This window comes from Pristis pectinata, chromosome 1, assembly GCF_009764475.1.
Source record: "Pristis pectinata isolate sPriPec2 chromosome 1, sPriPec2.1.pri, whole genome shotgun sequence".
Taxonomy (NCBI): Eukaryota; Metazoa; Chordata; class Chondrichthyes; order Rhinopristiformes; family Pristidae; genus Pristis; species Pristis pectinata.
In genome coordinates this window covers 67,911,114-67,937,824 of record NC_067405.1, presented here as the reverse complement: position 1 = coordinate 67,937,824, position 26,711 = coordinate 67,911,114, and the positions used below count along the sequence as shown (strand labels likewise).

Here is a 26,711-nt window from a genome sequence, read left to right as displayed (position 1 = left end):
CTCTCTCTCTGTCTTCTCTCTCTCTCTGTCTTCTCTCTCTCTCTGTCTTCTCTCTCTCTCTGTCTTCTCTCTCTCTCTGTCTTCTCTCTCTCTCTGTCTTCTCTCTCTCTCTGTCTTCTCTCTCTCTCTGTCTTCTCTCTCTCTCTGTCTTCTCTCTCTCTCTGTCTTCTCTCTCTCTCTGTCTTCTCTCTCTCTCTGTCTTCTCTCTCTCTCTGTCTTCTCTCTCTCTCTGTCTTCTCTCTCTCTCTGTCTTCTCTCTCTCTGTCTTCTCTCTCTCTCTGTCTTCTCTCTCTCTCTGTCTTCTCTCTCTCTCTGTCTTCTCTCTCTCTCTGTCTTCTCTCTCTCTCTGTCTTCTCTCTCTCTCTGTCTTCTCTCTCTCTCTGTCTTCTCTCTCTCTCTGTCTTCTCTCTCTCTGTCTTCTCTCTCTCTCTGTCTTCTCTCTCTCTCTGTCTTCTCTCTCTCTCTGTCTTCTCTCTCTCTCTGTCTTCTCTCTCTCTCTGTCTTCTCTCTCTCTCTGTCTTCTCTCTCTCTCTGTCTTCTCTCTCTCTGTGTCTTCTCTCTCTCTCTCTCTGTCTTCTCTCTCTCTCTCTGTCTTCTCTCTCTCTCTCTGTCTTCTCTCTCTCTCTCTGTCTTCTCTCTCTCTCTCTCTGTCTTCTCTCTCTCTCTCTGTCTTCTCTCTCTCTCTCTGTCTTCTCTCTCTCTCTCTGTCTTCTCTCTCTCTCTCTGTCTTCTCTCTCTCTCTGTCTTCTCTCTCTCTCTGTCTTCTCTCTCTCTCTGTCTTCTCTCTCTCTCTGTCTTCTCTCTCTCTCTCTGTCTTCTCTCTCTCTCTCTCTGTCTTCTCTCTCTCTCTCTCTGTCTTCTCTCTCTCTCTCTGTCTTCTCTCTCTCTCTCTGTCTTCTCTCTCTCTCTCTGTCTTCTCTCTCTCTCTGTCTTCTCTCTCTCTCTCTGTCTTCTCTCTCTCTCTCTGTCTTCTCTCTCTCTCTCTGTCTTCTCTCTCTCTCTCTGTCTTCTCTCTCTCTCTCTGTCTTCTCTCTCTCTCTCTGTCTTCTCTCTCTCTCTGTGTCTTCTCTCTCTCTCTGTGTCTTCTCTCTCTCTCTGTGTCTTCTCTCTCTCTCTGTGTCTTCTCTCTCTCTCTGTGTCTTCTCTCTCTCTCTGTGTCTTCTCTCTCTCTCTGTGTCTTCTCTCTCTCTCTGTGTCTTCTCTCTCTCTCTCTGTCTTCTCTCTCTCTCTCTCTCTGTCTTCTCTCTCTCTCTCTCTGTCTTCTCTCTCTCTCTCTCTCTGTCTTTCTCTCTCTCTCTCTCTGTCTTCTCTCTCTCTCTCTCTCTCTGTCTTCTCTCTCTCTCTCTCTCTGTCTTCTCTCTCTCTCTCTCTCTCTGTCTTCTCTCTCTCTCTCTCTGTCTTCTCTCTCTCTCTCTCTCTCTGTCTTCTCTCTCTCTCTCTCTCTGTCTTCTCTCTCTCTCTCTCTGTCTTCTCTCTCTCTCTCTGTCTTCTCTCTCTCTCTCTGTCTTCTCTCTCTCTCTCTGTCTTCTCTCTCTCTCTCTCTGTCTTCTCTCTCTCTCTCTCTGTCTTCTCTCTCTCTCTCTGTCTTCTCTCTCTCTCTCTCTGTCTTCTCTCTCTCTCTCTCTGTCTTCTCTCTCTCTCTCTCTGTCTTCTCTCTCTCTCTCTCTGTCTTCTCTCTCTCTCTGTCTTCTCTCTCTCTCTCTCTGTCTTCTCTCTCTCTCTCTCTGTCTTCTCTCTCTCTCTCTCTCTGTCTTCTCTCTCTCTCTCTGTCTTCTCTCTCTCTCTGTCTTCTCTCTCTCTCTCTCTGTCTTCTCTCTCTCTCTCTCTGTCTTCTCTCTCTCTCTCTCTCTGTCTTCTCTCTCTCTCTCTCTGTCTTCTCTCTCTCTCTCTCTGTCTTCTCTCTCTCTCTCTGTCTTCTCTCTCTCTCTCTGTCTTCTCTCTCTCTCTCTGTCTTCTCTCTCTCTCTCTGTCTTCTCTCTCTCTCTCTGTCTTCTCTCTCTCTCTGTCTTCTCTCTCTCTCTGTCTTCTCTCTCTCTCTGTCTTCTCTCTCTCTCTCTGTCTTCTCTCTCTCTCTCTCTGTCTTCTCTCTCTCTCTCTCTGTCTTCTCTCTCTCTCTCTGTCTTCTCTCTCTCTCTCTGTCTTCTCTCTCTCTCTCTGTCTTCTCTCTCTCTCTCTGTCTTCTCTCTCTCTCTCTGTCTTCTCTCTCTCTCTCTGTCTTCTCTCTCTCTCTCTGTCTTCTCTCTCTCTCTCTCTGTCTTCTCTCTCTCTCTCTCTGTCTTCTCTCTCTCTCTCTCTGTCTTCTCTCTCTCTCTCTCTGTCTTCTCTCTCTCTCTCTCTGTCTTCTCTCTCTCTCTCTCTGTCTTCTCTCTCTCTCTCTCTCTGTCTTCTCTCTCTCTCTCTCTCTGTCTTCTCTCTCTCTCTCTCTCTGTCTTCTCTCTCTCTCTCTCTCTGTCTTCTCTCTCTCTCTCTATGTTCTCTCTCTCTCTCTCTCTATGTTCTCTCTCTCTCTCTCTCTCTGTCTTCTCTCTCTCTCTCTCTCTCTGTCTTCTCTCTCTCTCTCTCTCTCTGTCTTCTCTCTCTCTCTCTCTCTCTGTCTTCTCTCTCTGTGTCCCTTTTCTCTAACTATTTTGGTCCCATTTGCTTTGGTGCACTGTTACCTTTCCATTATCTTTGCTTGATGGTTTCATGACACTGTTGTGTGCAGAGTCCATATTATTCTTCATGTACATTTGGTTCCATGTGCCTGTTCGAAATTGTAGTATTACATCTCAATCTGGCTACTTCCTCTATTTTATTGTTTGTAATTATATTCCTGGACTTTTTATTGTCAGTGGTGACGATATTGGTATCTGTTTTCTGAATTTAATCCATTTAGAGACGGTGTCTGTTATGTTTTGGATTCATTTTGATAGCCATCTTTCCCTAACTCTCCATCTAATGATAAGTACCTAGGAATTGGATCTCAACCGGGCCCTGCAGCTGCTTGTTTTTGCTGTCCTCATGCCAGAGAAAAATATATTTTGCCTCCTAGTTTACAGTAAAAATTAAAATATCTGACAGCCTGGTCAACAATTACTAAGAGTGCCATCTGAGGCTTATTCCTAAAGGAATAAGAACTGTGTTGGATGGGGATGCTACATTGGGTGGAGAAGGTCTTCAGCAAATTCACATTTTCTGGTGAACATGGATGAGGAAAGGTACCAATGAGGAAAACGGAAGGTATACAATACTGTTCTTTGGGTGTTGTCTGCTTTGGAAGTGCTTAAAATCACTGTGGTGATACACAGGAAAACTATAATTGAATTGAGTCATTAAATTTGTTCCATAGCTTACCCAGCAAAAAAAAAGTAATTGTATTCAGAGTGACTTTTTTTTAATTCAAAATGATCGGGATACAAGATGAGTAAGGCTACAGTGGGAGCAGCTGGGCATTTTATGAGATTGGAGACTTTTATTCTCTCACCTTTTTATTTTTTTCCCTCTCAGGTGCCAAATTGTCATCTCAATTAACCTGTTACCCAAATTAAAATTGTTATTGTTTTGGTTATATGATTTGCATGATTTTCAGAATTGTTTATACCATAATAAATGGCTTTGATAGTAAACCTTTTGTTAGGTAAAGCGAGGTTCCAGGACCTATGCAAGGATCTGAGTTTCTTGATGTTGGGAAGAGTGTGCAGCAACAGTCCTAAAACACAAAGTTAGTCTTCCTGATAATATGCCCAGAGTGATACAGAGAGATGATGCTTGTTTTATTTAAAACAAACATTCTCTCTCTGTCTCTCCCACTCTGCTTTGTCTTTTTCTTTCTTCTCTGCCTTTTTTATTGTGGTCCCGATTCTACATACTCTGTTTCTTTCTCCCCCTGTGAGAGTCTCTGTCCTCTTCTGCACTTTCTTTCTTTCTCCTTTCTGTAATATACTCTAATGTTTTCTCTGTTTTGCTCTCTCCTGCGCCCCCCCCCCCCCCGATTGTCCGCAATATCAACTCCTCGGGACTGCAAAAGCAAATATAATTTCAGAAAAAGTTCTGTAAATCTCTTTCCAGCTCCCCAAGGAAAATAAGCATGCTAATTGTGACAAACTAAACATATTGAACAAAGTATTCCCCTTTGTGCCCCAACATGCTTAAGAGCATGTCACAAGCAGCATATACTCATTTCCCACATTGCGTTTCAATAGTTTTCATTAGTTATGGATGCTGAACATCGACTGCGATCCACCCCCAATTTCAAAAAATCGCTTGCTATTCAAGATCTCTGAGTGTGAAATGTCATAAGTCAAATGCCTCTGCAAAACGGTTGCTATTCTGAAGCTAAACTATGTCCTCGGGGCTTAAGAATGGTGAACATGTATTCAAGGTGATTGAATTAGTTAAATCTTGCTTTTCATCTCATTTGACATTGGCGCTTGTTCTGGTTATCAGACTTCTGAGTTGAGCTCATTGTTTCTCTGCAAAAACGTAGCGTTAGAAATAGTATCCCTTGCCCGAATGGAACTGAAGCAGCAACAGAGATCAAGATTAATCCAACACCTGCAATCTACTTGGGTTTTCAGAAAGTAATTTGGGAACATTCATGATGAAGCAAGCAGAAAAGATGCAGCAGCAGATCAAACACATCCAATTGGATTGAGAATTTGTTTTGCAACCAAAACCTGCAGACAAAAACAAAGCACTCTAACTGAGCATGGAACAACAGAGATCCGTGGTAGATTTACCAAGTATCAACTCTGAATTGGGAGGGGTAATAGGGATAGGAGAGCATATTAGAAGATAATAGCAATGGTTATGTTATTGGACTAGCAGCTTTGAGTTTTGTTAAATCAAATCCCCACTGCACTTTACATCTGGTGATATACAATGTAATGAAAGCATTATTGGAAATGCAGCTGGTTTGCTGATAGCCTTCAGAGAAAGGAACCTGCCAATTGGTTGACAATGCCTGTTTGCCCCTTAACTGGTTTCTTCCAATCATCAGTAAAGTGATGGAAATAGTCATCAATCATGCCATTAGCAATCTCTGTCGAGGCTCAGTTCACCACGTGGGATTGCAGTGATTCAAGGAAAAGGCCCATTGTCACTTTTTCAGGGCAACTAAGATGGACAATAAACATCAGGCTCGCCAGACTGAAATGCATTGTGAACTAAGTAACTTCTTAGATTTTCTTGCATATTATGTATGTCTTTTTTAAATGGGATATACATGAGTGTATGAGAGCAAAACATCATGAATATAATAATATATACATAAAACAGTGAGTGAGATGTGATGTTTCATACAGGTGTGAAAAGTGTGCAATATACTAATGAGAGTAATATTTTGAGAGAAATGTTGTTGCAGATAAAATAGGTGCACAGTCGATGGGACCTGGAAATAGCTTGGGTTGTGTGATCAAATCTGGCCAAATCTTCTTAGCCAGTCCCTTGCAAAGGAGAATGATTTGCTTCTGCTCTGGTTTATGGGTTCTGAGGTGGCTAATGAGACCAATGTGGGAGCTGCAGACTCTTCCACAGATGGGGTAGGAGGTGCCTGAAGAGGCAGTCAGATTGTTAGTTTGGGAGATGGTGCACTCCTTTTATCACTTATGCGGGCCTTCTGTGTGCATCGATGCCTGGACTTGAGCTGTCGATATCATCCCAAGTGCTCCTTCACCTTCTACAGTTTTGGCCCTGACTTACCAGGAGTCGGTGGGTATGTTGCATTTCTTCCAGGAGACATCCTTGAATCTTTTCCTCTGTCTGCCTCGTAATTTCTTCTCATGACAGCTCAGAACAGAGCATCTGTTTTGGGTGCTCTGGTGTTGGCCATGTGAATGATGAGGAACATAAACTCACATGAACCATGCTGTTTATGGGTCCCATCTAACTCTCACCCATTTTATCTGCAGCACTGTATATTTCACAGTTAATATTGCTCTCTCAAATATATCACACCATTTCTCATTTATTTATGAAATTGTGTATCATATCTCTTTCACAAATATATCAAGCTGTTTCTCTCTCCCACATATTGCTGTGGAATGGAGTCAAGATGCTCATGGCAAGGTTAGAGCTGTAGTTGAAGGACGTTTTGAAAGCGTTGCTTCCAGCAAGTGTATATTTGTGGCAAATAGTACAGTGTCTGTCTGGAATAAAATTTTGGGGAAGTGCATGTATCCTTTGCCAAAGTGTCTTACCTGAATTTATTTCCTATTCTGTTCACAGATGAAGGGTATTACCAGGGTGGCAAGTTCCAGTTTGAAACAGATGTTCCAGAAGCCTACAATATGGTGGTGAGTCGAGGAATTTCAAAGACTTTTAATATGCAAATGATTGCAGTGCCTGGAGGGAAAAACATGAGGAAATTAATCAGGGAAATTATTTCTATTTCCACCGTCTTTATGTAAATTATGTGCACGGCAAGGTGAGGGATCTTAGAGCTGGCAGATAGAACAAGCAACCATTTCAATGCTGTCTTATCTTGGGACAGGTGAAATCAAGGGATAGATACATAGTAAGGTTCCTACAGTCTCTCTGCCCTGTGCTTGATGTGACAGAATAAAGATAATGGTTAGCATTTGGAAACACATCTGTCATCTGAACTAAAAGCAACATGGTTAGGAAAAGGGTGAGGAGAGTGCAGAAGTGCTGCAAAAGGGATATTACCTAATAAAATGACCAAGCAAGAAGGTTGCAGTTGGATTATAATGTGGGTAAGTGTGAAGTTGTCACTTAAGTTGGAACTTAAGTTGGAAGCAAAACTGTTTTATGGATGAGATACTAGAAAATGTTGGCACTCGTGGGCATTTGGGTCTCCTAGTACATGAATGACAAAACTAACATGCAGATTCAGCAAATGATCAGAAAAGTTAGTTGCTTATCGGCTTGTAGTGAAAAATTGATCAGAGTACAAAAGCATAAATTCTTGCTGCTGCTGTGCTGAGATTGCATTTGGAGTACTGATTCCAGTCTTGATGAAGGGTCTTGACCTGAAACGTCAATTGTTCATTTCCCTCCATAGATGCTGCCTGACCTGTTGAGTTCCTCCAGCATTTTGTGTGTTGCTCCAGATTCCAGCATATGCAGAGTCTCTTGTGTCTCTTTGTTCAGTTCTGGCCTCCTCACCTGAGGAGGGGAAAACAGGGACTCCCAACAAAGTATGTTGTAAATCAGTATTTCTGGCCACTAAAGGATAATCATTTGGGCAATGGAGTTGAAATTTAGCCATGATGTTACTGAATTACAGGACAGGCTCAAGGAGCCTACTCTCAATATTCTTGCTCTCCTTTATGTTTTAAGGAAAGTAAAACCAGTCCATACTCCTCCAATCAAAGATGGCATGGATTAAATGACCATCAAACTGCTTGTGTGAAAATATGTCGGATGGTGTGAAGAACCATGAACCATCAGTGAGATGATGCAGAGATTGGAAAAAAAGTGCAAGTGATGAGTTTTGAATAAGGAGAGGGATTGTTAACACAACTGGAAGTAGTGAGGAAAGTAAACTGCATGCGTCACTATGTGAACTGAAACAAATTGTAAATAAAACATGGTAAGATTTATCAAGACACAAGAAACTTTCTCTCTAATTATTAGAGAAATGGAAATTAAATAAATTTGCTCTGCTTTACTCGTTTAACCATGTTGCTTGTGGGCTTGTTTCTGTTTGTTAAAAGCGTAGCAACAGGAAGAGGATATTTACTCCTGAAGTCTGTGCAATCATTCCATGAGAATTTGGCTAGTCTGTAAAACTTTTTCCCCATTTCCTTAATGCCTTTAGTTATTAAAAAAATCATCAATTTCAGAATTAAAAGTAACCAGTAACAATTGCCGTTTGTAGAAGAGGGTTCCACATGACTGTCAAACCTCTGAACTTCTATTCGTTTAAGGTTTCCATCATTGTGGAAAAAATGGATAACCTTGCATTCCCCAGTATTGAAATCCATTTGATGATGTTTCTGCCCCATTGATTAATCTATTAACATATCACTGGTGGAAAATGCGGCACAGCTAATAGAGCCGCTGCCTCATAGCACCGGAGACCCAGGTTCAATCCTGACCTCAGGTGCTGTCTGTGTGGGGTTTGCATGTTCTCCCTGTGACTGAGTGGGTTTCTCCAATTGCTGTGGTTTATGCCCACATCCCAAAGATGTGTAGGTTCGTAGGTTAATTGGTCATTGTAAATTGCCCCTAGGTTGCATTGAGTGGTAGAACGTGGGGGAAATTGATGGGAATGTAGGAAGAATTTTTAAAAATTGATTAAAGGAAGATTAGTGTAAATGGGTGATTAACAGTCAGCAGAGACTTGGTAGGCCAAAGGCATCAATGTCTCTGTGAACCATCTGGTACCAAGGATATGTTACTGTTTAGTATCTTCTCCATCACTGTTGGTTTGCTTATTTTAATTTCATTTAGTCACCATCCCTGATTCAGTTTAATTTTTTGAGTGTCCAAAATGCCATTTTCTTCCTTTACTGTAATTATTCCACATTTCAAACACTTTCTTCTTATTGTGGTTAATATCACCAAGTCCTGTTTTGGTCCCACATTCCTCATGACCAGCTTTCACCTAACTTAACAGTTAAAAGGAAATGTTGATTTTGATATACTTGCAAGTTTCTTTTCAAGCTCACTTTGGCTAGCTCGTACTGCATGTCCTGCACCCTTTTGCTGTACATTTGTATTGTAAAGGTTTGTGTTAGTTTTTGCGTTGTATATGCTCTGTCTTTTAGACTTATGCTGTCCTTTACCTCTTGAGTCATTCAAGCTACTATTATTAACAAGTGGTGCGCTTATCCCAAGGAATATAAATTGATTCAGTGTCACATTATGAACACTTTTTTTTAACACTTTCACTGCTGTGGCTTTTGTCCATTAGCAGGTTTGCACAGATTGATATGTCTTGTGACATGTCAGTCATGATCCAAACCTAGAAATCTATCAGATATTTCATGTTTCTCTCCTTTGAATGTTGCATTAAACCTAAGAACGAAGTAAATGGGAGCAGTAAATATGACCTGCAGCCCCTTGAGCATGCTCTACCAGTCACCCTGACCTTGGCTGATCTTGTGTCTTGTCTTGTCCATTTCTCTTTGATACCAATGTTTTCTGACTTGCTTATTATCTAAAGCCTGTCGCTCAGCCTTGAGATGAATAGGGATTTTTTCACTACCTTAGAGGAATAATAATGCTCCGTCAGTGAGAACATTCAAGTCTTAAATGGCTGGTCCCTATCCCGAGGGCTCTCTTTATAATACAACCTCCTCATCTCAGGAATCAGTCTTGTGAATCTACATTCCACTGACTCCAGGGCAATTTTATCCTCTTTTAGATGCAAAGATGAAAATCACAGCAAGACTTCGTACCACTTGCCTTCCTAATTGTTTATCTGTACGCTTACTGCCATACACCAACACAGAGGTTTTCTGTGAATTAGTTTCTCACCATTTAAAAAAGTATTGCTTTTCTTGCATAACTTCAGATTTTTCCCACATTTTACTCCATTTGGCACCTTTACCACTTGCTTAATTTACCTATTAGCGTCCTCCTTACAGCTCACATTCCTACCATGCTTTGTATCTTGATCATGTTATGGTTGGTGTCAGATTAATGTTCACATACCTTTGGGCAGTTAACCATAGTTCATGTTTCATTGCTAAATTTACAGAAAATATAACAGTTAGAAAGGGACTAAGGTGGACTGTAAATATTCTCCCAGTGACTGTGGTCTAGTTTCCTCCCATCTCCTAAAGATCTGCAGGTCGGTAGGTTATTTGGCTACTGTAAATCACTCCTTGTGTAGGTAGGTGGTAGAACCTGAGGTGAGTTGATGGGAATGTAGGGAGAATAGTTGCAGGGAAACTGTGGAAATGGGAATACTCTGAGCTGGCATCGACTTAATGGACCATATAGAAGCTTCCTATGTATAAGGAAATATGGCAATGAATTGAGATGGTTGTGCATCCTCTGCATTCATTTGATGTGTGATTGTGACAGCTCGGAGTTAGGTAGCTACTCAATCTTGAGAAGAACAACATCTGAAAGGAATCGGAATGGAAATTGATGCTTCAGGTAAAACCAACACTCATTCTACAATCCAAATTTACCATGTCTTTCAGAGAGAAAAGGAAGGTTTGAATTCAAAAGTAAGAATGTGATAGTGACTGGGCAATCTCTGTGATATTGTTGGGGGATAAATATTAGCCAGGACTCTGATCTGCTCTTCTCTAAATTGTGCCTTCATTCATCTGAGAGAGCAGACAGGATATTGTTTGGCTTTCGTGTCTCAGCTCAGCTCCTCCTCTGCTTTGGAATCACTCTGGATTCAACCTAGACCTTGTGTCCAAGTATCTGGAGCAGGGCTTGAACCCACGGTCCTCCAAATCCAAGGCAAGAGTGCCATTCAGTGAGTTGCAGCTGACCATCTGAGTCGTATCTAGACAAGCACTTGAATCACGAAGGCCATGAATCAAGTGCTGGTAAATGGGATTAGTGCAGATGGATGGTTGGCATGGACATACTGGGCCGAAAGGCTTCCTTCTATGTTGTATGGCTCTAGGACTCTCTACTACCATACTGATTACCCTGCATGCCATGCCTGTGTTTGCCATATGTGTTTCTGATTTCCTGTTGTTACTGATTTTCTTTTTAATCCAGTGAAGGTGAATGTCCTGTTTAAGAATGAAGGGTTAACTTCTGCAGCTGAAGTCGAAAATCTGCAACTGTTGTTTTTGTAGGATTTAGTCCTGTGGATAGAAATCTCATGGAAGTGTTTGCAGTTCGTCTTGTTGAAGACTGACTGTACCATCTTCAGCTATTGTTTTCCAGTAATCAATGCTCTTTAGGACAAGCTGCTCTCCCTACTTGTGGTGAAAAATGCAAATGCACTTCTGCTTCTGTAAAATATCTGAATCATTGGATTTTATTGGTCTAGAATAAACATCTTCTCAATTAGGTTGAAGATGTGTGTTGCAGAGTACAGTCTACAATTCCAAATGAGATGATTTTCAAAATTGAGAAAGCATTTTACACTAAGCAAATTAATAAATCTTGAAAAGGATAGCATAGATAGAAACACATTAGTAAACCAATGCCTAGGAATTTAATGTAAAGCAGACTGACAACTAAAATTTTAAGTCTGAAGGTCAGCAGCTGAAACAAGTGAAAGGAACTATCAACTAAATTGAGAAAAACCATCCAAGGTTAGAGGAGAGTGACAAAGGCAGCTGAAAGGATTTAAAAGTCAGGAGATAGTACAGTTAGAAAGGCAAAGAGCATTAGTAAAGAATGGGCTTCTAGATCACAGAGATTATAGCTATCAAAGAAAATTCATGATTCAGAAGGAATGTATGGCCTGTTTTTGTACTGGCTGAACAAGAGCTACCCAAACTAATCCTACCTTCCAGCATTAGGTCTGTAACCCTGCAGGCCATGGTATTTCAAGGACACATCCAAATATTGTTCAAGTGTTATGAAGGCTTCTGCTGTTTAGGCTGTGACTTCCAGAGCCTTCATGTACCTGGGTAAGAGGAAAAAAAATCCTTAGCTCCCCTGCAATCGTTGTACCAATTACCTTAAATCTATGCCTCCCTGCTTTTTGGCCCATCTGATAAGGGAAATGGGTTCTTTCCATTTCCTCAGTCTAAGCCCCTCTTAATTTTATATTACCCATTTAAGTCTCCCCTTTGCTGCTTTTGTTCCAAAGAAGGCAGCCTTGGAGACTGTTTACTCAGGCCATGGATTTGGGAGATAATATTGCTATAGTCTGGGTGAGTAACTGCAGAGCATTTTGTAGATGGTACATATTGAAGCTGCTGCCCGTGGTAGAATTAATATTTAGGATTATGGATCAGATACCATTCAAGCAGGCTGCTTGGTCCTGCATGTCATTGGGCTTCTCAAACGTTATTGGAGCTGCACTGATCCAGGTAGTAGAGTAGTCCATCACTCCTGACTTGTCTTGTAGGTGGAAGAAAAGCATTGGTGGCATGAGGTGAGCTGCTTGCTGCAGTGTACTTAGTCTTGCAGCAGCAATGTCTTTGTGGCAGGCCATTGAATGTCAAGGATAGGTGGTTGAACTCTCTCATTGGAGATGGTCATTGTCTAGCACATTTGTGGCATGAATCTTACTTGCCACTAATCAGCCCATGCCTGAATGTGGTCTCATTCTTACCTCATACAGGGGTGAACTGCTTAATTTGCTAAGAAGTTACAAATGGAATTGAACATTGCACAATCACCAGCTAATATCCCCTCTTCTGATATTATGATGGAAAGGAACGTCAAGGAAGATAGCTGAGCCTAACCAATACCTGAAGGACCTCCTGAAATGATGTCTTGGGCTGGTATGATTGATTTATAACAACCACAACCATCCTCCTTTGTGTGAGGTATGGGCTCGAACATTGGAGTATGTTTTGATACCCATTGACTTAATTTTTACCAGGGTTCCTTGATGCTTCGCCTGATCAAATGCTGCCTTGATATCAAGGGCAGTCAGTCACTTTCACCTCATCTTTAGAATTCAGCTCTTTGGTCTATGTTTGGACCAAGGCTACAGTGAGCCCTGGGGCCAAGTGGTCCTGATGAGATCCAAATTGGGTGTCAGGGAGCAGGTGATTGGTGAGTAAGTGGTGTTTGATAGCACTACCAACAATATCTTCTATCAGGAGGAGACAAGATTGATTCAGCAATAGGTAGCCTGATTGAAATCATTTGTGGACAGGACATACCATCGCAATTATCCACGTCATTAGTTATAAGCTATTGTTGTATTTGCATGGGAACAACCCAGCTAGGAGTTCAGCTAATATTGGAGCACTGTGTTTGTGCAGATAATATCCATTGAACTAGTTGCAGGATTTGGAATTTTACACTTTGAAGGAAAGTTAGAAGGGGAGAGATACCAATTGGGGTAAATAACTCAGCAGAGGATGTATTACAACATTCCCTCTTGTACTCTGCTTTTTAAGAAATGAGACAAGTCTAGGGAACGTGGGATGAATTGGAAATTTTGACATAGGTGCTGAAAGCATTAGGACAAAGGAATCAAAACCAATAAATTCTCAGGGATAGATAGTATATATCTCAAGAGTACAGAGGGAATCCAAGATGGAGATTTTTGAGACATTGTTGATCATGCTATGAGACAGTGGAGAAGTACCATTGGAATAAAATGCTGTTAATGAGAGGCTTATGTTCAGGGATGCACTAACCCTGTGTACTTCAGGTATGATTTGAATCTCATGTTATGTTGTCAGACTTCAAATCGCATCCAAGTACTTAGTGACCAAAATAGTAGTAATCTTTCTCGTTCTTAGTGTGCTAATGTTAAAAAGCAGATTGTTTAAAAAATACCTTCGTCTGTGTGTCATTGAAAATCATCTTGTCATTCACTGATGCTACGAACTCTTGCTGTGAGAGTTGGTTAGCAGCATCTGCAGTTAATTGATTTAATCAGCACACAGTCCAGTTGCATTTATATCCAATGCTCGTCAAGTATTTGTGGTTAGCCAGGGTTACTGGTCAGAATAAGATTAGATTAAATATTACTGGAAGCATGCTGAATGTTGTTGCAAGATTAATTCATATAATGCTTTCAGTGGCTCAATTAAATGATCCTCATTTATATTTCATGTTAAAGATGGTTAAAGGTTTGCTTAGCAGATGCTACAAAAGCTCTCCTTTTTCTAAAGTAAGGGACCTGGTCCAGATCTATTAATTAAATCTTGTTTGTTAGAGTAGTGAGTAATATCTCTACGAGAGACAGCTGTGCTTTGTGCCATCATTGATATGTAGCAGCATGGCTGTGGGTAAGCTGTAAATGTCAATTAAACTATTTGGCCCTAAATTTGTAGCAAAGATGCTGCCTCCAGAGTGTCCTGTTAAAGGCAGATTCAAATCTGAATTCAGTAATAGTGTACTTGCAGATAAACAACTGGTCCAATCAATGGGAAGAAAAATCTGGAGAAATTAATGATAGAAGGTAGGATTGAATGGTTGAAACTGGATGAAGAGAAGCCTGTGACAGATTGGATAGGGTGGGGAGGTTCAGAGTATATGGAAAGTCCAGGGGAGGGATAGTGAGTGAATAGACTGAGGGAATAGAGATGAAGTGACTGCCGATTCCAAGTGTGAGGCAAAGGATTGTGGAGGAGGGTCTGACTAATTGGTGACAGAGACAGAATGCAAGTAAAGAGAAACTGAAGAACGAATTGAGGTTTTTCCATCCTCACTTATCTGGGCAACCCCACAATTTACTAAATCTGTTGTATTGAATTCCACATATTTTAACAATGGGATTTAAACTCATGACCTCTAGATTGAGTGTACTATATCTTTTTAACACTTTGTCTATTATGACGGGTTGAGAAGTTGATGTCAGGCTGTGTGTTAAGCAAATTTCAAACTTCATTGCAGCATCCTCTGTACTCTACCCAAGTTGTGGGACACTGTGTAGAATAGACTGTTCTATAAATGTACGGTTGTAAGTCAAAGAGTTATTTTAGCTGTAGAGGAAGGAATATCAATGATAGCAGAGGCACAAGAGACTGCAGATGCTGGAATCTGGAGCAAAAAACGAGCTTGGTTTCAGTGATGTAGAGGAGGAGCCCCATATGCAATAGACGACATTGCATCAGTGAGGTCAAATGCAGACTAGGCAACTACTTTGCCGAACGCCTGAGTTCTGTCCGCCATAGCCATCAGGTGCTCCCAGTTACCGGCCATTTTAGTTCCCCTTCCCATTCCCACACTAACCTGTTTGCCCTTAGCCTCCCCCACTGCCAGGGTGAGGCCAAACGCAAACTGGAAGAACAGCTCCTCTTATTCCGCCTTGGCATTCCCAACCCAACGGCATGAGCATTTAATTCTCCATTTTCAGGTAACCTGCTCTCCCACTGTCCATAATCTGCAGCCTTTTGTTGTCTCCACTTATCGCCTCCCAGCCTCTGTTGCTTTCTCCTCCCTTCCCTCCCCCACTTGACTCCATCATCCAATCAACCCCTCCTCACCTGGATCCACCTATTGCTTGCCAGCCCTTGCCTCACCACCCCTGCTCACCTCTTTATACTGACTTTCTCCCTTCTACTCTTTCACTCCAGATGAAAGGACTCAACCAGAAATGTTGACTGTCCTTTTCCTTCCACAGATGCTACCTGACCTGCTGAGTTCCCTCAGCAGCTCATTCTTTGCTTTATATCAATGAAAGCAGCCTGTAACTAAGGTTCCTTCAGTCCAAGATCATTTGCCAAGCCCAGTAAACTGAAAGTTCAGAAATAATTGGGACAATATGGTACATGGTTTAGCGTTTCTATCAATTTGACAATTGCATCTTGTGCATCACCAGCCTCTGTCACTTGATTGGGATTAGGATTCTGGGGCAGATCAGTTCTGTAATACTGTCCTTCAGTATAAACCTGCGGTAACAGCTAATTAAACCAAGCCCAAGACTAGTTTCCTGATTGTGAGATGGGCCCAGAGTGTGACAGAGCACACTTGTAGTTGGGCCCTGTTTCCTCCATGGGACACTGACATTATAATACCTCCGATTGTAATGAGATGCTGAATATGAGAACCACACAGTTTCCTTGTGCTGGAGGGATGTGGAAGTGACTGGATGATGATCTGTGTCAGGATTTTGAGCGACTCTGGATCAGTGGATGGGAAAGGATGTGAAACTATTACAATACAGGGAAGGATATGGGAGGAATTCTGATTGCGGTGGTTAAGGGGTGACTATAGATATTGATTTCAGGGAGGATGGAGGGGCGACTTTAGTAATTTTGGAAAGGATTTGTGGGTGATTCTGGACTGTTATCTGGAAAAGGGTCAGGGAATAATTCTGAGTTGTGATTAGCGTAAAGATGTGGGAGTGACTTAGTTGGTTGCCGTGAATCTGATATGGTTATTCCTGGGAATGAGCTATTAATACATCTGTGGGTAGTAGTAACATTTGTGTGGTCACTGTATTCATATCTGAACAGGCACAGGTTCCCCTGGTGTCCAAGTGGCATTTTTGGAAAACTTGCTGTGAAGTTATTAACTCCTAGAATAATTACCTGATAATGGGCCTGTTTACTCTGCCCCCATAAAGTGCCATCAATATGGCAAATCTGTGGTGATGGAGGGGGCAGCAGCTCATGTGAAGCATACGAAACTGCAAAACTTTTCTTATTATCTCAGCTGGAGGAAATTCCTGTTATCAATATCAGGAATCTGTTGTGAAACAGGCTTGTAACTCATGTAGCTCAGCTTCTGGTAGGCTGGCATGCAGTACAGTGGAGGCTCCAGTTACTCGTACTCTGACATCTTTATTATTTTAGCAAGATCACTTCATGGGTTCATTACATTCCTCAGCTTCCTTTTACTCTTGGTTAGTCAAGTACAGTTTGAATACATAGGGTTGAAAATGCTGGTTTATTAAATGTTCTGACTGGTTCTTGTGCACTTGCAATCAAAGCTTGCCTATTCTTTCCCATCCCTAAACTCGCACTTTTGTGGAGTTATGGCTGTTAAATCATTTGCTATTTTATGGATGTTCCTTTTTGAGTAGCAATATGAATACAACAGACATTTTCCCCATTTCACTCGTAATGATGGTAGAACATCATCCAATATGATGCTAGTGATTTTAAAAACTAATTTCTTTTTCTTTCTTTCAGCCTCCCAAGGTAAAATGTTTAACCAGAATTTGGCATCCCAATATTACTGAGACTGGAGAAATCTGTTTAAGGTACGACTTTTGTTTGCTGCTCAAGTTTCATGCGATGCCTGTCACGTTTAATGCATATTTTAGATGGCTAAGTACAGATATTTGTTTGATTAAGTGATGCTTGGGCTACTAGGTTTGTGTATAGGAAAACAGGTATGCTCTAATGCATGGCAATACTTTGAAACTTTTAAGTCAACAATCGTTGTTGAAGTCAGATTTGGGATTGTAAATTGTGGTGAAAAATCCCAACTGGAGGGAACATGTAACACAACCAGAGCTCCATATTACTTTAAACTTTAAATTCCTTTGTCATATAAGCTTCTATATAGGCTAATGAATTTAAAAAGGACTGCAGTACAGTTCATGAGAAGAAAGACAATATAATTGATTGTACAGAGGTACTCAGAGTTTCTTTAAGTCATTTACTCATGAAACATTTTTGTTTATTAAAATGATTAGTGCCTACAAAACCTCTAGAGGCTATTTTGAATGGTTTGGGTTTATTCTCTGAAATCAATCTAATTGATTCTTAGGTGTGAAGTCCAGTGATGTAGGAGCAGAGCATTAAGCTCCTTGAGTTTTTTTTGGCCTTTCAGTGACTAACTCCATGTACTTGAACTTACTCTATTTTCTTATATATCTTTGGTTAACAAAATCTGTATGTTCACAATTGAAAGCAATAAGCTGTCATTTCCAAAAGAGGTTCACAAATTTCTGCTACCCCGAAGTGCACTGTCATTTTAAATCTGCGGTAAATTTCCTCCACGGTTAGAATATCCCTCCTGCATTGTAGTTGAAATTCTCAGTCAGTGAGAATGGTTCTGATATGGATAAATTTCAGACATAATGAGATGGATTCATCATCTCCAATTTAACCATGGGGGTTTCTTGAAGTTTGAAAATGGTTCGTGTTCATAATTTTTTCTGATGGGGACAGCTGCTATAAATGCAATGCATTGCATTTCTCCAGCTGGTCAGTGTTTTATGAATGCAGCTCTCAGCTTTGTTTCTGTAATTAATACCTAAGCTTCATGTGGTCGACAAGAATATTTCATTTCCTTTGTATAAAATCACGCTAGGATGCTTACAGATGGCTGCGTTCTCAAAGTCTTCTAGCTTATTTGACTATGAAAGAAATAATTTCTGAATAACATATTTAAACTCTTCCAGACAAATCAATTGCTTTCAAAGGTTCAGTACTTGATATTCATTTGCTCCTGTGTGTTTTAATTCCTGTAAACAAACTTGATTAATAGTTTTAAACAAAACTTCAGAGATATGTGGCTCCTTTACCCTCTGATCAAAATATCATGGTGTGTTGCGAGAAGTAATTAAGATTTACTCCAAAATCTAAATGCAGTGAATCCAGTTATAAAGTTTTGTTGTGGACTCATCTCCTGTAATGAACTGCTGTCAACCTCTTGCTGCATTTTCTGCCTGCTGAAACTTTTTCTGTGTTTTGCAGCTTGCTGAGGGAACACTCGATTGATGGCACAGGGTGGGCTCCAACCAGGACTTTAAAGGTACTCTTCTCATTTAGAACTGTGGGTTATTTTCCCCTTCCTCTCTCAATTTCCAACAGGTAAAACAGCTGAAATGTTTTAAATTTTCACTGAAAGTACTGAGAAAGATGGTAATGTTGAGCTGCCATGCAGTTTTGGTCAAACTGAAATCTGTTCAATCCTGTACAGTAGTAGTACAAAGAGTTTGGATTTTCTTGATTGGCAAAACCACCTTAATACCTCTGGATGGTAGATAATTCAGTTAGACCTGACCAAGCTGCACTTCAGACAAAACTAAAATAATGGGAACCCAGGGTAGAACATACTGTAGCAGGACAAAAGTCAGATGAACTTGTGAGAGTTATAATCTTCGAATACCAGATATCGAGTCCTGTTGGGGCAAGTGCTTGCTAATGAGTGGTCATTAATCTATGTAAAGAAGCCAACTACAAATTTAACAAGACTGAAGTTGGGGAGGTTAGTAGAAACACGGGATGTGGTTAAAAATTTACAGTATTTGGGCTGTAAATTGAGATTGAGCAAACACATGAAATATAAAATATTACATGGAGCATAAATATCAGAAGCATTCAGCCTCTGAAATTAGAGGCCAAAGCATCATCATAGTTTCATCTCACTTCCCAATGTCTCTTATTCACCACAGACTCTCTTCTGATGCCTGTCATAGCTAAGTGTGCCAAGTTTTGGCTTGTCAGGCTGCCAAAATTGTTACTTTGAAGGCAATGTGGAAACTGTGGTGTATGTATTGTTAATTTAGTGAAAACCCCTACTGCAATTATTGAAACAAAACTATTCTTGTGTTAGGATGTGAACCACTGAAAAACTGATAAATGACTTACAATCCCTGACTGTTAACTTTACTTAAGCTGAATCTAACTTTGCAGTAGTAGATGGATACCTCTGTCACCAATATTGAGCCCCTCTATTCGGCCATCTGGGCCGCTTACACTTACCCCTTCCCCTTCCTTAAGGGCATAAGATCTAGGAGCAGGAGTAGACACGTGGCCCCTTGAGCTTGCCCCATCATCGATGATCAGAGCTGATTTTATTGTTGGCCTATATTCCACTTTTCTGCCTGATCTCCAGAAGCCTTGATTACCTTGTACCTGAAAAATCTACCTCCACTGTGAATGTGCTTGAATGACCCAGCGTCCACTGCTGTCTGGGGTAAGGAGGTCCAAACATTTGTAGCCCTCTGAGAGAAGAAATGTCTTCTCAGCTACCTCTCAAATGGGTCATCCCTAATCCTGAGACCATGCACCCTACTTCTAAACTTCCCAGTGAATGGAGGCATCTTCACAGTGTTTTCAGAATCATAGGCCCAATGTGCTCGATCCTTGATCCAGGAGTTAACCGAGTGAAGTACAGCAGTCTGTAGTGCTTACAAGGTAAGTTTGTCCTCCTTTAGATAAGAGACCAGTATGGATCATTGGGCTCTATTCCAGGGCAGGTGGAACTGTACAAACAAGACAGTTTGCATCTGAACTGGAGAGGAACCAATACCCTCACCGGGAGGTTTGCTAGTGCTGCTCGGGAGGGTTTAAAACTAGAGTGGCAGGGGATGGAACCACAGCAGCAGGGCAAACAGGTGGTAGGATTGAGGGCAAGAAAGGTGGTGTGACAAGTAAGACTGAAAGTAAGGACAGTAAGAGACAGGCCAATAAACACTGTGGGACTGATGGGCTGAAGTGTGTTTATTTCAACGCCAGGAGTGTTATGGGGAAGGAGGATGAGCTTAGAGCCTGGATCAGTACATGGAATTACGATGTTGTTGCCATTACAGAGACCTGGATGTGGGAGGGACAGGACTGGCTGATCAAAGTTCCTTGGTTTCATTGTTTTAGATGTGATTTGGGTAAATGAGGTGGAAGGGTTGCACTTCTGATAAGGGAGAATGTCACAGTAGTACTCAGAGAGGACACACTGGAAGGCTCATCCACAGAGGCAATTTGGGTGGAGCTCAGAAATAGAATAGGTGCAATACGCTGATGAGATTATACTACAGGCCTCTCAATAGCCACCGAGAGGTGGACGAACAGATATGTAGACAGGTGATGGAAAGGTGCAGAAACAACAGGGTCGTCAACAGTGGGGGACTTTAACTTCCCCAGTATCGATGGAACTTCCTTAATACAAGAGGTTTAGATGGGGTAGGATTTCTTCAGTGCATCCAAGAGGGGTTCTTGAAACAGTATGTGGAGAGTCCAACCAGAGGAGAGAGAACATACTGGACCTGGTTTTGAGAAATGAGCCAGGCCAGGTGACAGACCTGATGGTGGGTGAACATTTTGGGAATAGTGACCACAACTCATTATGTTTTAAGATAGTTATGAGTAAGGATAAAATTGGATCTTGCAGGAAAGTAGTGAATTAGGGGAGGGCAAATAAGGGCAGGATAAGGCAGGAGCTCAGGAGCATTGGCTGGGAGCAGCTGCTGTCTGACGTGGGAGTTGTTTAAAGACCAGCTGATCAGAGTTCAGGATTGGCATGTTCCAGTAAGGACAAGAATGGTAAGGTAAGGGAACTTTGGATGACCCAAGAGGTCCTAAACTTAGTCAAGAAGAAAAAGGAAGCATACATAAGGATTAGGCAGCTAAAATCAGACTGGGCCCTTGTGAAATATAAAGGTAGCAGGAAAGTGCTCAAGCAGAAGATTAGGAAGGCCAAAAGAGGCCATGAAATGTCCTTAGTGAGCAGGATCAAGGATAATCCCAAAGCAATTTATACTTATATTAAGAAAAAGAGGATAACTAAGGAGAGGGTAGGTCCACTCAAGGATAAAGGAGGGAGTTTGTGCTTGGAGTCAGAGCAGTGGCTGAGGTACAAAATGAGTACTTTGTGTTGGTATTTACTGAGGAAAAGAAGTTGGAGGATAGTGAAAACAGAGTGGGGCATGCTAATTTGCTGGAACATTGAGATTAAGTAGGAGGTAGCACTGGGTCTTCTGAAAAGCATAAGGTGGATAAGTCCCCAGGGCCTGGTGGCATATATCCCAGAATATTGAAAGAAGCAAGTAAGGAGATTGCTGGGGTTTTGACCAGGATCTTTGTGTCCTCACTAGCAACAGGCGAGGTCCCAGAGGACTGGAGAGCAGCAAATGTTGTTGCTCTGTTCAAGATGGGAAATGGGGATAAACCAGGTAATTATAGGCCAGTGAGCCTCGTGTCAATGATAGGGAAGCTATTGGAGAGGATACTGAGGGATAGGATTTATTCACACTTGGAAAAGCATGGCCTGCTTAGGGACAGTCAGCATGGCTTTGTGCGGGGCAGGTCATGCCTTACAAATTTGATTGAGTTTTTTGAGGAGGTGACAAAGGTGCTTGATGAGGATAAGGCAGTGGATGTTATCTACATGGACTTTAATAAGGCATCTGACAAGGTCCCTCATGGTAGGTTGATTCAAAAGATAAAGATGCATGGGATCCAGGGTAAATTGCAAGTTTGGATTCTGAACTGGCTCACCCATAGAATGCGGGGAGTAGGGGTGGAAGGCTTTTATTCTGGCTGGAAGTCTGTGATCAGTGGTGTTCTGCAAGGATTATTGCGGGGACCTCTGTTATTGGTGATGTATATCCAATGATTTGGATGAAAATGTAGATGGGTGGATTAGCACATGTGCAGATGACACCAAGATTGGTGGAGTTGTGGGCAGTGTAATGGACTATCAAAGAATTCTGCAGGGTTATAGATCAGTTACAGATATAGGCAGAGGAGTGGCAGATGGCATTTAATCTGGGCAAGTGTGAGTTGTTGTGCTTTGGGAGGTCAAATGAAAGGAGAAAGTGTACAGTTAATGGTAGGCCCCTTAATAGCATTGAGGTACAGAGGGATCTTGGGGTCCAGGTCCATCGTTCACTGTGGGAAAGAAGGTGTACGGAATGCTTGCCTTCATTGGTAGGGGTGTTGAGTACAAGAGTCATGCTGCAACTATATAAAACTTCAGTCAGACCACACTTGGAGTAATGTGTGCAGTTCTGGTTGCCCCATTATAGGAAGGGTATGGAGACTGTGGAAAAGGCGTCGAAGAGGTTTACCACGATGCTGCCTGGATTAGAGGATATGAGCTAACTGGGTATTGGACAAACATGAGTTGTTCTCCTTAGAGCATCAGAGGCTGAGGGGAAACCTGATACAGGTTTAAAATTATGAGAGGCATAGATAGGGTAGACAGTCAGAGTCTGTTCCCCAGGGTGGAAATGTTCAAACACCAGAGGACATGCTTTTAAGATTAGAGGGGGAAGTTTAAAGACGACGTGAAGGGCAAGTTTTTTACATAGAGAGTGGTAGGTGCCTAGAATGGGTTACCAGGGGTAGTAGTGGAATCAGGCAGTTTGGTGGAGTTTGAGAGGCTTTTAGATAGACACACGAATATGAAAGGAATGGAGAGATATGGATGGTAAACAGGAGGAGGACATTTGGTATAAATCGGCATCAAGATTGGCACAACATTGTGGGCCGAGTGGCCTGTCCAGTGCTGTACTGTTCTATGTAATTGTACGCTGTACACCAGAAACTCATCAGGGCTCTGTAAAGTTGTAGTCACGTTACTTTTGAATTTGATCCCCCTTGCAATAAAGGCAAACATTTCATCTTCCTTCCTAATTAACCTGCTATGTCTGCAGCTAACTTCTGGAGTTTCTTATGCAAGGACACTCAGGTGTCTCTGAACACCAGTATTTATCAGTTTCAGCAGTTCAATATAATGATTTTCTATAATTCCTACCAAAATAGATAACTTGCATTTGGATAGAAGATCAGCGACAAACTTGATGAATGGTGGGAAGGGCCAGATGGCCTAAACCTCCTATATTCTTATTCCCCTCACTATATCCAGCTCTTGGTCTTTATACTCCACTTGGATCCTTTCGCAGACTCTGAGTCTTCTCACATTTAACTTGCCCACCTGTCAACAAACTTGAATACAATACACTCTGTCCTTTTGTCAAAGGCACTTGGTATAAACTTTGAATAACTGAGGCCACTGCACTGATCCCTTTGGCAAGCTGCAAGAACTGTGTTCCAATCTGAAAGTGATCCAATTTTTCCCACTATCAGCTCTTCTCCCCCAGCCCTCACAGTATCCCTCTGGTTTTCTGCCCTAGTTCCAATCGTGCCCCCTACCTCTAAGAGATTCCTCCTCGTCTTACTCTTAAATGTGCAACGTCTTATCCTGAGACTATGCCCCCTATTCAAGATTTCCTCACCAGAGGAGAAACATCTTCACAGCATCTCTCCTATCAAGCCACTCAATTTAAATTCAATAATTTAAAAAACAACCATCTCCATAGGGTATAAGACAAGGCAATCTAACAACCCACTGTCTGCACCCTTGACCCTAATCCCACTAAACATTCCTTCTTGGATAAATGATGTTGTAACTGTCCCACGCAGCAACAATGACTATGCCTCAATAATTCACCTTTGATTTCTCTATTCTCCTACATTACACCTCCCTATTCTCTCTGATATTATTGTCACCTCCTAAATCCATTCTGATGTTCCTTAAAATTCCAGTCAAATTCCTATTACTCCCAGAACACTGACTTAGGCTAACCAAACTTGCAGTGACATTCTCTCTGACTTAAGCAGGGTAAACTGTTTGTTGTTATCCACCTTGTCTTCTTTGAAGCCATGGAAAAGGTTGACTGGTCAGGTGCCTTCTCTGCCTAACAGCTACTGTCTAACTCTGAATGATTCTCTCACTTGTTTCTAGCAATTACTGGATAGGTAGAACCCAGCTACAGCCATGGATGGTCTTCCTGTCCTGACCTTGCAACGATATATCTGGAGCCCTCCGAAGAACACGCTTTGTGGTCTGCTCTCACCTGAATGTTGCCTCTGTGGCCACTTCATTCAAAGACCTGACATTGAGTTTGACTTGTACACTGACAATACCTAGCTCTACACCTCCTCTCAGATCGTCCCCTGGCTGTGCTGCCAGGTAGTTAATCCTATATCTAATCCAGGGATGAGATGAGCTTTTGTCTTCTCCCCTCTTCACAAATGCCATCCCAGTGCCTCCTCTTGGCCACTGACTAAAGCTGAACCAGAATGTTTTCACTTTCAGCATGCTAGCTGATCTTGAGTTAAAACTTTTGACTCTTTATCTTCCTCCATCACAAAGAATGCCTTCCTTCATTTCACCTTCTTAACAGCAGCTCCTCTACTCCTGCCATCAGTCAAAATGTCATTGATATTCTTATTCATGCCTTTGCTGCATGTAGGTTCAACTGTACAACTGCTCTCTTGATGCAGACTTCACTTTGCATCATTGATAATCTTTCAGCTCATCCAAAATTTTGCTGCCCTTTTAACTCATCTTTAGTCTTGTGCACTCACCATTCTTGTACTGATTGTCCAATATTGGTTCCTAAAATATAATTACCTTTCTTTATTCCACTTCTTCGGTCAAGCTTACAGCTCGGGTAGGCAATCCTGGCAATAATGCTGTTCCCTCACAGCATCAGCAGCCTGGATTCAACCTTGAGCTTGGGTGCTGTCTGTGTGGGCTTAGCACGTTTTTTCCTCTGACTGTGAGCGTTTTTCCTCTGGTGCTCTGGTTTCATGCCACATCCCAAACATGTACTGGTTGGAAGGTTAATTAGCCACTGTAAATTGTCGGTGGATAGTAAGTGAATCATGGAGTTAATGGAAATATGAGAGCAAAATAGGTTACAGTGCATAGGATGTGAAAATGGGATTGCTCCAAAAACTGGCATAAATTCATTGGGCTGAATGGCCATCTCCTATGCCATAAAGAAACATGAGAAACCCCTTCCTAATTAATTCTTTCTGGCTCTTAGTTTTGTTGTAACAAAATACCTTAAAAATAAGATGCAAATAGTTTCTTGTTGTATTGATTAAATTACAAATTAGAACAAAAACATAAAATTGGGTGCTGTAGCGGTTGCTACCGCGGAATAAAACAAGACTCTACTCGGAGGATTGCCAAACAGAACTGGTTTATTTTTCCTGCCTTGCGCGGGCCCTTTAAGGGAGAATGTTCCCGCCCAAAACAACCGGCAATGACGTAAGTCCTACGTCATCAGGACTTTCCCGCGCGCGGGTTCTCCCCGTTGCTCGGAAAGACGAGGCCCGCCGCCATCTTGGGCCTCGTCGCTCCGACGCCGCGCGACCCGACTGCCGAGCCGGTTCGCCCGACTAGACGGTGAGTCGCCACACCACCCCCCCCCCCCCCAGAACCGGCGAGACAGTCCCCAAGGTCCGTGGGCTGTGCCAGCTGCCGCTTAGGCGGGCGGCCTCTGCGTCGCGGCGTGGCAACCTCGACAGGCTGTTGCAGATCCAAATGGGCCGGTTTGAGGCGGTCCGCCGTGAAAACCTGTTCCCTGCCTCCAATGTCCAAAATAAAGGTGGATCCGTTATTCCGTATGACTCGGAACGGTCCCTCATATGGTCGTTGCAATGGCGCCCGACGTGTGCCCCTGCGAACGAAACAAACTTACAGTCCCGTAGTTCCTTGGGCCTGGCAGGATGGGGCTTGACCGTGCCGTGAGATGGGAATCGGGGCCAAGGCCACCAAGCTTCTCGCGCAGATCTTTGTAGGACTGCTGGGGGTTGTTCCCCTTGGTCCCGAAGGGCAGGTATGAAATCCCCGGGGACAACTAGAGTGGCGCCCCATATACAAGCTCAGCTGACGAAGTGCGGAGGTCTTCTTTGGGGGCAGTGCGTATGCCGAGCAGGACCCAAGACAGCTCGTCAACCCAGTTAGGACCCTTCAGGCGGGCCATCAGGCCGATTTCAGATGGCGGTGAAAACGTTCCACCAACCCGTTGATTGAGGACGGTAGGCCGTGGTGGTGTGCAGCTGCGTCCCTAGCAAGTTCGCTAATGCAGCACCAGAGACTGGAAAGTGAATTGGGTGCCTCTGTCTGAAGTGATGTGGGCCGGAACGCCAAAAACGTGAGACCCAAGTTGTGAGCAGCGCGCCGGGCGCAGGAATCAGTTGTGATGTCAGCCAGGGGTGGTTGCCTCAGGCCACCTCGTGAACTGGTCCACGATGGTAAGGAGGTACCGGGCTCCTCTTGAAACCGGCAGAGGGCCCACGAGGTCGACGTGTATGTGGTCGAACCTCCTACGGGTAGGCTCGAACTGCTGTGGTGGGACTTGGTGTGTCGCTGGATTTTTGACAGTCTGCAGTGCGGACAAGTCCTGGCCCACTCACTGACCTGTTTGCGCAGGCCATGCCAGACAAACTTGCTGGCGACCAGTCGGACAGTAGATCTGATGGACGGGTGCGCCAACCCATGTACCGAGTCAAAACGCGTCTCCGCCAGGCTGCAGGGACTATAGGGCTGACCAGTCGCAACGGTCCGCAAAGTAGGGTCCGCTGACCTGGACCAACCAAGAAATCTCGGAGCTGCAGACCCGAGACTGCGGTTCTGTAGCTGGGCAGTTCGTCGTCAGCTTGCTGTGCGTCAGCCTAAGGGCCCGTGTAGTCGAGCACCCAAGGATAGGTTGTGGATGGTTGGTCTGGAAA

General features: G+C 42.7%; 1 protein-coding gene across 2 annotated transcripts in view; it reads left to right on the top strand.

Annotated features, from left to right (window-relative positions):
- ube2f (ubiquitin-conjugating enzyme E2F (putative)) overlaps positions 1 to 26,711 on the top strand; it is a 127,422-nt gene that overhangs the window by 80,061 nt on the left and 20,650 nt on the right. For both annotated transcript variants that reach the window (XM_052023191.1, XM_052023194.1), the window contains exons 6-8: positions 6,205 to 6,272; positions 16,641 to 16,711; positions 18,156 to 18,213. In XM_052023191.1, the coding sequence (XP_051879151.1) occupies positions 6,205 to 6,272; positions 16,641 to 16,711; positions 18,156 to 18,213 (197 nt within the window). The remainder of the gene's footprint in view (positions 1 to 6,204; positions 6,273 to 16,640; positions 16,712 to 18,155; positions 18,214 to 26,711) is intronic.